The 13,836-nt window shown below is 39.6% G+C and overlaps 1 protein-coding gene across 1 annotated transcript in view; it reads right to left on the bottom strand.

Annotated features, from left to right (window-relative positions):
• Positions 1-13,836, bottom strand: part of adgrb1a (adhesion G protein-coupled receptor B1a) — a 516,358-nt gene that overhangs the window by 255,746 nt on the left and 246,776 nt on the right. Inside the window, exons 14-15 of the mRNA XM_067974780.1 lie at positions 8,515-8,590; positions 113-215 (exon numbers count right to left, since the gene is read on the bottom strand). Coding sequence (XP_067830881.1) covers positions 113-215; positions 8,515-8,590 — 179 coding nt within the window. The remainder of the gene's footprint in view (positions 1-112; positions 216-8,514; positions 8,591-13,836) is intronic.

Here is a 13,836-nt window from a genome sequence, read left to right as displayed (position 1 = left end):
CAGTCATGGTCAATTATGGATAAAATGTGCACTTTGGGTACAGATCCAAATTCGAAGTGTTCTGGATAAAATCATTCTGTTGCACTGTACATGATTTGAATACATAACTTACATTATATAGATGAGAAAATTCAATTTCCAAAGGGGTGGATAAAGATTTTGGAGACGGCTTCACAATAACAGAGATAATCTTGGAATTCAGCACTGTGGCATTCCTGAAATTGAAAGCAAAAGACAAGCAATATATTAGTTATTTAAAATATTATGTACAGTACTCTTTTTTTTTAAGTCAAAGCATAAAATAATTGAGTCTTACTACTATGGCTGTGTTATTGATAGCTTCTGTGTCAGTTGCTGACTTAAATTAATTGTGTTAGTGTTGCTGGTTAGCCATCATCAATGGGGCAGACTGTAACAGTGTGGCTTTGACTGACTGTGTGATACAATACAGTTAGGTTATCTTCTTAATGAAATGAGGACCCAACCAAGCATAATAGGACAGCTGGTTGATAGAGCTGCTAATGTTGAACAGCATCCTAGCCATGTTGTTTTCAGTCACTAAGGTGACACTTCAAACCAGAAGTATATGAGTATATGGAGTTAAACTTTTAATAGGCGTATTCACTACCACTGTCTGAGCTGCGATTAACCCCACCTCTATAACATACATGGAAATACATAAGCGTCACAACAGAGAAACAGGCCAGTCAGCCCAACCAGTCCGTGTCAGCATTTAGAAACAGTTCTAGTCACATTTATCCACTCTGTTCCTATATCTCTTCAAACCCTTTTCCTTCATCCACCTATCCAATCTAATCTTGAATGTTAACATAGTTTCTGCCTCAACCAATAATCTTTGAACTGAATTCCACAGCCTCCCAATTCTGTGTGAAGAAGTTTCTCCTGCCCTCGGTTCTAAACCTCTTAAAGCTAATCTTGTACCAATGGCCCCTTGTTCTTGACCCCTCAATTAATGGAAACGGTCTGCTTCTTTCTACCTTGTCCCACCTTTTCATAATTTTAAACACTTCTATTTAATCAACCCATAATCTGCATTGTTCTGATAAAAAATACCTAATTTTTCAAGTCCTTCTTCATATTTGTATTTCCTTGTATCACAGTGAATCTGCGTTGTATCTTCTTCGCACTGTTCTCTGAGGTAAATGCTGAGAGGTGCCAACACACAACAGCACAAGCCTGCACGGGAGATCACAATCTCACTTGAGAGATCGCCAGAGAAGATTCTGAATGGCTACTCGCCTCCAAAGAGGGAGGGAGATACTCGACACAAACAGGGAATGTGGTCTGATGCACATCATTGTTAGTGGCGATTTGCAAAGACACTGTAGATCCCACAAGATGTACATTCAGAGTAACTAGGGGATCAGTTTCATTGTTCTGAGAGAAAATGAGTGGAGTCATTGAATGTTACAGAATAGAAACAGGCCATTTGGCCCAGTAAGTTTCTGCTGCTGGTTTTTTCCACATGAGCCATCTAATCTAATCCCATTCTCCTGTTCATCCTCCATACTCTTAAAATTTCTCTCTTTCAAATAACTATATAATTTCCTTTTAATTGAATTTATGCACCGGGCTTCTGGAAAGGTTTTATGGCAGAGTTTTCAACATTTGAACCATTCTCTGTGTAAGGTTTTTTCTCCATCTTCCACTTCAATTCTTTTTGTGATAATGTTAAAGTTTTGCACTCTTAATATTGATTCCCAACAAGTAGAATCAATCTATCATTATTTACCTTATCATGCTCCATTATAATCTTGACGATCTCTACCAGGTGATGCCACCAACCTTCTCAGCTCTAATGAAAAAGCTCCAACTTCTCATTTCTTTTCATAATTGTAACCCCTCATCCTAATGAATCTATAATGCATCTTTTTCATTGGTTTGATATTCTTTTTGTCATAGAGTGCCCCAAACTGCATACAATACTCCAACCACAGCCGAACTAATGTCTTGTACAAGTTCAATATTATCTCGCTGCCTTTATATTTCTTTGCCCTTGATACACAACCAAGGATTCCATTGCCTTTCCATGGCATTGTCTATTTGTGCTGTCACCTGCATACCAAGGTCCCTTTGCTCCTCTACTCCATTTAAAATATCACTATTTAAGGAGGATTTTATTTCCCTATTCTTACTTCCAAACTGTATTACTTCATATTTTTCTGCATCTGCTACCTATCTGCCCGTCCTGCTAGGCTATCTTTGTCCTTCCGCAGTCTTCCACAATCTTTAAAAGAATGGGAAAACAACAGGGATCATTTGGATAAAATAGCCACATCATTGAGTATCAAATTGGGCCATCATGGTCTCCTTTGTAGAATACCCATTGTGAGTAAATTAAATCAATTAATTAAATACTTATGGCAGAGAGCTGTATTTCACAGTGACACCAAAATGGTAGAGTGAACCAGTGCTGCTTGAAACCTAACTACAATCTTTGTCACATCACAAAATCTAGATACAGAATCCTTCAGCACAGAAACTGGCCATTTAGCCCATCAAGTCTGTGTCAGATGAGCAGTGCTGCAAGTTACCATTACTGGTCACTACTGTAAGTGGACCTTACATCCCCTATGATCCAAAGTGCACCTTTCCTGGCCAATATTGATTTAAGTAATAGTGTGTCCCAGAGCATAGAACTCTTGTTGCATATGCCAGCAACTGCAATTTCACATATGCTGCCACATGCATTCTCTTGTCTTTGTGGAAGATGGACTGAAATGCGCACTAGCGTGACAAGGCATGATTGTAAACCAACAAATTGGCTTATTGTATATAAAATATACAAAGGAACAGAATACAGTTTTCACCATGAGATCTGTCAATTTCCTTCAACTCCCTTAATCCATGAAAAATAATAGAAGCTCAAACACCACCGACTCGTCTGGGCAAAAGCCCATTTTCAAGCTAGCTAATCTCAGCTAACTGACACTGTAGTTAGGTTACAAGCAGCACTGGTTCACTCTACCATTTTGGTGTCACTGTGAAAGACAGCTCTCTGCCATAAGTATTTAATTAACTGATTTAATTAACTCACAATGGGTATTCCACAAAAGAGACCTTGATGGCCCAATTTGATGCTCAATGATGTGGCCATTTTATCTAAATGATTCCTGTTGTTTTCCCATTCTTTTAAAGCCACAGTAACATGCAAAAATAAATAATCTCATGGTCAGTCAACCTGGTGACCCTCAGGAACCATTCTACCAAGCCACAAAATGCTAGGGTGGCACTCAAAGATTCCCATTGATTCCTGATTAACATTTCCAATTACTATGGCAACCATCTGGTTTTCATGTCAGTTGGCTTTGGGAGTTAACGCTTTACAAACCAAACCTAATCATTATACCAATATCATAATATAGATTTTTAAAAATACCATACAGACAAAACGCTAGCAGCTCTGTGTCATGTGATAGGACAAAGAGGTATTTACATCATTATGAATATATACAGATAAAATTAGATCAGCTGACAGGGAGTGTTTTATTGAGAAATAATTCTGTAATGTAGTGCACTCTTGTCTATAGTATGCAGTAATACTATGTTTCATACTCCTGTATATATATTCATGCTTTCTTATTATATGTCTATATTAGCTTGTAAATATTTATTTGCCACAAATAATGACCTATCATTAGTTTGGCAAGAACGTGCACAAAAATTCCATTATTCCTAGTCAAATCTTCCTGAAAGCTTATTTATTTTTCACCCGATCCACTGTTTCTACATCTCTCCCCTGGCTGTCTGTGGATAAATGCAGCGCAGTATCACATCATCATTATATCACCAGCAAGGCATCATCAATCAAAAGCAACAATCCACAATTTGCAACCAAGGGCAACCTTTCAGCAAATCAGTTTTTCTGAAATTGAGTAAAGATGACTAACTGCTGGAAGCTATCTGCAGCTGTTGCAGGGAATTGTGGGAAGGCTGCTGTGGGCCTTTCAAATGTTAACAATTTCAGTGCTGACTTATGTGGCTGTATCATCGTTCTCTTTTGTTATTTTATTAGTTTTTTTGTAAACTACATAAAATAGATGAAAAGATTTAAATACAAAGTTGATCCAAGGAAACTGCCATGACAGAAGTTAAGAATTAAGAGGTAGGGAGTAAGAGGGAAGTCAGGTTGTACTTGCTTTTACTGAAAGAGTAATTATGGAATTAGCTGCCAGTGAAGACCATTGAACCAGACATTATCAATGGATCCAACAGGCAATTATGCATTTCTAGAGAGTGAAGCGGTCGAGGAGTAATTGTTGCACTCTGGCAGCCTTGCTGGATGGACAGAACTGTTAGATAGAATTATAGCACTGCTGCCTCAATTCTCTTATCTGTGCTTCCATCTTGTGAGGCTCTGTTGAGGAAACATAACCTCACTGAATTTGGTCTATATGTTGAGAAGGTGGACAGGTGGGGTTGATCTAACAAATGGGGTACCTGTCGGACATAACGGTTTTATCCTGATCCTCAAATTTCTTATGTCGTTATGAAACTCAGTATTGTGCTGAAATCATATAACCCATAATCACTGCAGATGTGGTTGAGTTATATAGGTTCCCCCTAGATAACTCATCGAGTTACACCGAGTCTACAGTACAGAAGCAGGCCATTCTGCCCAATTGGTCTATGCACCATGAACAGGTACAGAAAATAATCAAGAAGGCAAATGGAATGCTGGCCTTTATATCTAGAGGACTAGAGTACATGGGGGCAGAAGTTATGCTGCAGCTATACAAAACCCTGGTTAGCCCGCACCTGGAGTACTGTGAGCAGTTCTGGGCACCGCACCTTCGGAAGGACATATTGGCCTTGGAGGGAGTGCAGCGTAGGTTTACTAGAATGATACCCGGACTTCAAGGGTTAAGTTACGAGGAGAGATTATACAAATTGGGGTTGTATTCTCCAGAGTTTCAAAGGTTAAGGGGTGATCTGATCGAAGTTTATAAGATATTAAGGGGAACAGATAGGGTGGATAGAGAGAAACTATTTCCGCTGGTTGGGGATTTTAGGAGTAGGGGACACAGTCTAAAAATTAGAGCCAGACCTTTCAGGAGTGAGATTAGAAAACATTTCTACACACAAAGGGTGGTAGAAGTTTGGAACTCTCTTCCGCAAACAGCAATTGATACTAGCTCAATTGCTAAATTTAAATCTGAGATAGATAGCTTTTTGGCAACCAAAGGTATTAAGGGATATGGGCCAAAGGCAGGTATATGGAGTTAGATCACAGATCAGCCATGATCTTATCAAATGGCGGAGCAGGCACAAGGGGCTGAATGGCCTACTCCTGTTCCTATGTTCCTATGCTGGCTTTTATGCTCCACACGAGCCTCCTCCCACCCTACTTCATCTAACCCTATCAGCATATCGTTCTACTTCTTTCTCCCTTGAGTGCTTTTCTAGCTTGCCTTTAAATGCATCTGTGCTATTTGCCTCAACTATTCCATGTGGTAGCGCATTCCACATTCTTACCACTCTATGGGTAAAGACATTTCTCCTGAATTCCCTATTGGATTTATTAGTGATTATCTTATATTTATGACCTCTAGTTTTGGACTCCCACACAAGTGGAAACATTTTCTCTACATCTACCCTATCAAACCTTTTCATTATCTTAAAGACCTCTATCAGGTCACCCCTCACCCTTCTCTTTCTAGAGTTAAGAGCCCCAGCCTGTTCAACCTTTTCTGCTAAGTATATCCCTTCAGTTCTGGTAACATTCTTGTGAATCTTTTATGCACCTTCTCCAATGCCCCTTCAACCTTTTTATAATATGGGCATCAGAACAGTGCACAGCACTCCAAGTGTGGTCTGACCAAAGTTCTATACAAGTTTAACAAATCCTCTCTGCTTTTCAATTCTATCCCTCTAGAAATTAACCCCAATATTTGGAATTGCATATTTATGGCCTTATTAACCTCTATCGCTACTTTTAGTGATTTGTATCTCTGTACCCGAAATCCCTTTGCTCCTCCATCCTGTTTAGACTCTTATTATCCAAGCAGTATGTGGTCTCCTTATTCTTCTTACCAAAATGCACCACCTCACACTTATCTGTATTGAAATTCATTTGCCAATTACATGCCCATTCTGCAAGTTTATTAATGTCTTCTTGCATTTTGACGCATTCTTCCTTAGTATTAACGACACCTCCCAATTTGGTGTCGTCCGCAAATTTTGAAATTGTACTTCTGATTGCCAAGTCCAAATCTTTTATGTAAATTGTGAAAAATAGTGGTCCCAGCACCGATCCCTGTGGAACACCACTTCCCATCTTTTGCCAGTCTTAGTACCTACCCTTAACCACTACTCTCTGTTTTATGTTTTGGTAGCCAGCTTGCTATCCATTCTGCTACCTGTCCCCGACTCACATGCTGTGACCTTAGTCATGAGTCTACAATGCGGTACCTTATCAAAGGCCTTTTGAAAATCCAAATATATTACATCTACTGCATTACCCTTGTCTACTCTTTCTGTTATTTCTTCAGAGAATTCAGCAAAGTCTGGTCAAGCAGGGCCTTCCCTTTTGAAATCCGAGCTGACTATGCTTGATTATATTTCCATGTTCTCGATGTTTTTCTATTACATCTTTGAGTAAAGATTCCATATCTTTCCTACCACCGACGTTAATCTAACGGGTCTATAGTTCCCTGGACTTGTTCTATCTCCCTTTTTAAATATAGCAATAACATTAGATGTCCGCACTATTCCCTTTTCTAATTAATTTTTATATATATGTAATAGTGCATCTGCTATCCATTATTCGACAGCTCACTAATGAGTATTCTGTTTATATTACTAGTGCTTTACAAAGTGTAGAAATTGAAGAAAATGTGGATATTCTATCCATAACCATATCAAAACAGTATTTTAGTTATATGTGTAGAAGTTACGTTAGCACTTCTCGTTCTTTTATATAAAGACTTTTTCACCTGTCTTTTGAAGAGTTTGTCCATTTTGAAAACCGATTCATAGGCATTAAAGTGGGGCAACAGAAATATTTTTTCGAGCATTTGCCTATCTGGTCACTTTAGGTTTTTCCTCATACTTTATCCCCTCATCCTGGCGCATGACTTTGTCTCATATAGTCAGTAATGGTGTACTCAACAGCCCTGATGAATCTCAGTAGTCAATGGCAAGCTTAGTGACCTTTACAGCATGGTAACCTTGTATAATTGATGAGAATGATGCAGCCATCATACATAGCAGCTAGTCTGGTGTGAGCTACCAAAAGAAAGATAATCTTAGTCTCAGAGCCGATGATATTATCAGTATTCTTCAATTGTCCCACTGTCCTTTAATATACTCCAGCCCAGTAACTCCTTGTGTAAATCCTTCCAACCAGCCGTTTGATCAATAAATGTATGCTTGGACTCAAGCTGTGTTCACACAACAAAACCATTCCACTGCACAAAGGAAGCTCTGCATACAAATGATTTACCAGAAATTACTAAATTAATGAAAAATCTAAAACTAGGTGACCTTCTAAGATGGATTACTTCAGGATTTGGTGTATAAAAAAAGTACCCTAAGGCGACAGATCCAAAATGAGTGCTTTAAATAAAGAGTTTCTTTCCACTAATTGTCCTTTTTACACCATAAAATCCATATCTTCTAAGTTGTTTTCCTTGCTGATGGTCGAATACTGCAATAAGACTGCTTCTCCATGGCGACGGCCACGTAATAGAGCAGGTACAATGTTCATGCATCTCAGTTAAATAACAGTAGTAATGACAGTTAGGCTTCCTTTACTGCTGTTACTGCTTTGCTGAATATACCCATTATATCAACCATATAAGTGACAGTCTTTGAGAGGTTTAGAGATGGTCACTTAAGGGGTAACTACTATGAACAGGAACTTAAAAGAACAATGGATTATTGTCCCTAAATTTCTCCAGTAATTATTTCTAAATTTCTCCCACGTCATTGAACAAACGTTGTCCTGATAGTTCAATGAATAATTGTGAGATATTGTGTGGTACTCATCAATACTGACCGGGAAGGTTTCAGATTCCATTCCCAATCTGTGCTGAGTTGCCTGTTCTCCGTTGGTGCTACAACTGGCCTCACCAATGAGCAAGAAAAAAGGATTAAAAAGTTAGCCATGGCACCAGCTGGAAAGTGCTCACGCGTGAATGGCAGATGAGGGTAGGATCCTGATAATTCCAAAAACAAGGGACATTATCAATGGTGGGCAACATTTGCACTCTGAGGGGAGTCCCTTAGAGTAGATGTCTCCCAAATATGTACAGAATGAGCAAATGATAGAATTCTACAGAAGAAGGCTTTAAATATGAAAATTACTCATTATAATTTCAAGAAAAAAATATACAGGGTAAATAAAGGCCAAATACTCAACATTCACAATACTTAACCCCAAGAGTTTCCATCTCCTTCATTTGAACTTTTTGACTCCCTTGAGCATTACTATAGAAGCCATTAGTTTTATCCATTTAAAATAAGCTCAGCCATGAGCTGAATCAAGCTAACCTTTGAAGATCCAGAAATGTCCCCAGGTTTCTGTAGAGGACAGTTCCTATCACATAAACTGAAGAATCATCTGGCTCTGCAAAAACAAGTAAAGATTTATCACTCACTTGTGTAGAATCATTGGAAAGTCTAGACAAGTTCTTAACAAAGAGCTTATAAAGTAGTGTTTAAACACATCCTCCAAAAAAATGAAGGCTTACTGTGATCATAAAAGAATACATTTTGTTTTTGGATAAATTATAAAGCAGCCTGGATAATAAATAATGTTACACCACCTCCCCTTCATCTGTGACCCTAAACGGACACTGTTCACCACTTCTTGATTGACTTTGTCTTCTCTGCTACAATTTTCAGCTTTAGTCATACCCTTTAATGATGAATTTGGATAGTTTAATGAAGATTTGAGACGGATCACCCACCCCCCTCTCCCCCCATCCTGCCCCCATTACTGTCCAGTGATGTGGCTAGTCCAAGCAAAGTGTCTTAATGATTGCAAAATGTTTGACAGAAATGAAACACTTGGATTGGGAGAAATGTAGCCACCTTTGTCTCCTTCCATACTCCATTTTCTTTTGCATCACTGTCCATATGACGTCAATTTTATTTGCCGTTGTTGCTTTAGAAAATGTAAAGCCCCTCATTGGAGGGCAATAGAAATGAACAATGGCAACTAGCTTTTGATTGAGGGTTTTAACCTACTACAGGTGGTAAAAAAAAGCATCAGTCTTGGCTCAGTAGTAGCATGCTCACCTCTGAGTCAGTAGATTGTGTGTTCAAGTCCCACTCCAGAGATTGGACAATATTAAGTGAGTGCTACACAATCAGAGGCGCCATCTCTTGGATTAAATGTTAAACCAAGGCCCCGTCTGCCCTCTCAGGTGGACGTAAAATATTTCATGACTATTCAAAGAAAAGCAGGAAAGTTCTCCCCAGTGTCCTGGCCAATATTTATCCCTGAACCAACATCACTAAAACAGATTATCTAGTCATTATCACATTGCTGTTTGTGGGGCCTTCCTATGCATAAATTGGCTGTTACATTTCCCACATTACAACAGTGATTATACTTCAAAAGTACTTCACTGGTTGTAAAGCACTTTGGGATATCCTGATGTCATAAAATATAAGTTTGAGATCCTTTGGTTGTATCTATGAACCATTACTGCCAGGACATTTTTCAATGGATCTCATAGGATACATATGCATAAAGCAGGCCAAGTGATTAAGTGATCCATACCGCCTAATTCATCCAGTAAGACCCTACAATTCCCAACCCATCCTGTTACAACAGCTAGCTGTTTATGAAATTATTCCAGGGCTTTTGCCTCAATTGCTCCACCCAGAAGTCAATTCCACGTGTTGGTCACTCTTTCTACGATGACTAATTTCCTGACATTGATCCTAAGTTTGCTTTTTACTAGTTTGAGCTCGTGCCCTCTTTTCCTACTGTCACAGTTTAATTTGAAATAGAGCTCTGGATTTATATTTCCTGTGCCATTTACTATCTTATATGCATCAGTGAAGATCCCTCTCAGTCACATCCTTTCAAGCTGAATAGCCCAAGAATTTCCAGTCTTTCCTCATAACTCTGCCCTCTGCAAATGTTTTTCTGCACCACCTCCAGGATTTGAATATCCCTTGTGTCTTAGTGGCCCAAACAGTACTCAAGGTGCTGTCTGACCAAACATAAGAAACAGGAGCAGGAGTAGGCCATTCGGCCCCTTGAGCCTGCTCCACCATTCAATAAGATCATGGCTGATTGTCGACCGCAACTCCAGTTTCCCACCCGATCACCATATCCCTTGATTCCCTGGAGTCCAAAAATCTGTCTTTCTCAGCCTTGAACATATTCAATGACTCAGCGTCCACAGCCCTCTGGGGTAGAGAATTCCAAGGATTCACAAACCTCTGTGTGAAGAAATTCTACCTCATCTCAGTCTTAAATGGCCGACCCCTTATCCTGACACTATGCCCCCTAGTTCTAGACTCTCCAACCATGGGAAACAACCTCTCAGCAGCTACCCTGTCAAGCCCCCTCAGAATCTTTTATGTTTCAATGAGATATTATATTCCAATGCTTTGTTGATTGCTGCTCTGCAGTGTTTATTGTCGGTAACTTAAATTATCGCTCTCTCTTCCCTGCAGCTAAAATTAAGTGGAAAAATTAAAAAGAATTATAAATAATTAGGACAAGGGGAATTAGTATACCGGCCTTATATGTCCAGGGTTCAAATCTAACCCAAACTGATGGGATGAAAGCCTATTTGCTACATCAGCTGTAGGGATTCAATAATATATGTACTTGGGAAATCTTAAATTAGTTTCCATACAATATTAGCTTGCAGCATAAAACTCCACTTAACTTGGCATTACCTGGTCATAAAATTGTCAGTCTCACAAAGGTGGATATTTTGAGGAATGGAATGGCTCACTGATGCAGTGAGGACTACTCTTCCAAGATTAGGGTGAAATAGAGGGAGTGTTACTCTATAGATGGCTGACCTAATAGCGCTTGATACTGCCACTGAAGCCTAGATTTATTCTAACCCGACCAGCGGGAATGGGGCAAATTCGAGTTAAGTGCCTGTTTTACACCCCGCTCAGGTTTACTTCAATGGAGAGTATATATATTTTTTTATTCGTTCATGGGATGTGGGCATCGTTGGCAAGGCCAGCATTTATTGCCCATCCCTAATTGCCCTTGAGAAGGTGGTGGTGAGCCGCCTACTTGAACCGCTGCAATCCGTGTGGTGAAGGTTCTCCCACAGTGCTGTTAGGTAGGGAGTTCCAGGATTTTGACCCAACGACGATGAAGGAACGGCGAGATATTTCCAAGTCGGGATGGTGTGTGACTTGGAGGGGAACGTGCAGGTGGTGGTGTTCCCACGTGCCTGCTGCCATTGTGTCCTTCTAGGTGGTAGAGGTCGTGGGTTTGGGAGGTGCTGTCGAAGAAGCCTTGGCGAGTTGCTGCAGTGTATCTTGTGGATGGTGCAACGGGTGAGTTGTCAAATGGCTGTCTGACCCGAATCTGCCCTGTTCCCACCCGGCGGCAAAGGTTAAAATTGGGGCGTGAGACCCCGAAATGGAAAGGTGTTCCATTCCCCAGCGTTAACTTCCCTCACCATATTAAGCACAAAAATTCGTTAAAACTAAAAATGACAAAAAAAATACAATTTGTTACAGAAACCTCGTGGCATAGGGATCTAGATCCTGACAGAAACAATATTGTTGAAGTTCAGGGTCGAAGTGTAAATTTTAAACATCTCTTCACAAAAGGGCCATGTTGGCTGTCACTGAAAATGATTCACATGTCTCTCCAATTTCTGCTTCAAGAACATTCCATTCAGGTTGGCATCAGACAGGAGCCTTTAAAGCAAATTTGATAAAAGAAACCAATACAACTGCAGAAGGCTTTTGTCCCTAGATCATAAGATGTGAAAAACATATGAAAGGTAACCAGGACTTTCCACAACAATACAGAAGACTTGACAAGCTCATGTGTCACTGCACAAAGCCCCGTTACTTTCAATCATAGTCGGCTTTTGACACACATTTTGGAAAATGGTAATGAGCAATTCCTAACCAACACAGGAAATGGTGGAATACACAGCATGTTTGTCAGATTACATTTGTTTTGCCTGCATTTTAATCAAAAACCAGCACAAGAACTCTGGACTGAATGCTTAAACTGCAGACATTTCCATTATAATAATACGTTGCCCTATTTTAAGATTTTTTTGGAGAAATAAAAGGTTAACATTTCAGATGTAGATCCTTCATCAAAACTCATCTCCTTGCTCCAGTGTAAGTCAAGCTTATCACAAATGCGTGACTTGATCTTGACCAAACTGGCTGTTTTTTTTCAGATTCAGCTATTTTAAATATGTTGTGTGAGCACAGGGTTGGACCTGCAACTTGGAGTTGGTGCTCTCTCCAAATTGAGGCCAGGAAATGGTGTGCTGCTCAGGTCTTCAAGGTTTACAGCAGGGTAAATTCAGGGTGAAATTGAGGACTGCTAACTTTATTCAGGCACTAAACTGCAAAAGCCCTGGCGCCCTTCTCATGACTTTTAAAAAAAAAACTTCAGGTTGAAATTCATGCCATCCTATCCGTGAGTGCTATGAATCTTAATCTAGTATCCAAAAAATCCAACTACTCATCTCGACTTCAAACTCTACTGAGCAGTCCATTCCACAGGGAAACACCAGAAACTGATCAATGTATTACATGGAGAACCACCATGAAATTGTATTATACTGTTGGCAGTGGTGTTCCTTTTGGGGATACTATTTTTATTCATCCATTGTTTCCTGTTGTTCTGAAGTGTCTACCTGTGTCCTATATAATGTTGCAAGTTCTGTAAAAGGAAGTCCACAAGGGACAAATCGTATCAACATTACAGGTCTTAAAAAGCAGAACAGCTTTTTGTGACAAAGTTATTTACTGCCAAATCATGTGTTTAGAGATTTCAGCCTCCAGAATCTCAGCAGTGTACACAGCATTCCTGTGTTGATGGGGAGGGTGGGTGTTGTCAATGGAGGGCATCAGGTCAGATTGAATTTTCCAAGTATTGTAGGAATGGCTAAGTACCCTGGAGTTTCCCCTTGATTACACCTAGAGAGTAAGGAGTATTTATGCCATAAATCAAATGAGTGAGGTAGAGCCCATGATAGGGTAGGTTGACAATGGTCTGTGGAAGGAGCTGGTTTGATGGACCAAATATTTTTTTCTTATTCTACTCTTTTTATGTTTACATTGAAGAACATGAGAAGGTATGAAACCATGCAGCCCATTAAGCCTGTTCCTTCCATGTTTGTATGTATTATGATGCACAATTATATGGGACAGGCTGGATGGACCAGTATCTTTTCCTGTCTGTCATTTATTGTATGTACCATCAACTATCATGGGCTGTACCCAATCCATTTCATCTCCTGAGGAAAGATTCTGTAAAATTTATCCCTGTACCCTTCCAAAAACTCCAGAATCTCTCATTAATTTTACAACCTTTTTTCATTGTTGACCAGTGGCCTTGCTTGATATGACAACTCCATAGTCCCAACAGCCCAGGAACCATCGTGTTTCACAGAGCATCTTTATTGTCCTTATCCTGATAATCCAATCATGATATTTATCCAGCTCTTTATTGAAAAAAAAACAGCTCCAGCATTAACTACTTTAGGTAGTAACTATTTTCATATCTCCACAGCTCCATGGAAAAAATGCCTGCTCTGAAATTTATACTGACCCCATGCCCCGGTCTCATTCTGAAATTCCCCAGGCACTACTGTCAAATTGGTACCAGGCACCAATAATTTGACA

This window comes from Heptranchias perlo, chromosome 3 (assembly GCF_035084215.1).
Source record: "Heptranchias perlo isolate sHepPer1 chromosome 3, sHepPer1.hap1, whole genome shotgun sequence".
Taxonomy (NCBI): Eukaryota; Metazoa; Chordata; class Chondrichthyes; order Hexanchiformes; family Hexanchidae; genus Heptranchias; species Heptranchias perlo.
Note: the sequence above shows the minus strand (reverse complement) of the source record. Positions and strands in the feature narration are given on the sequence as shown.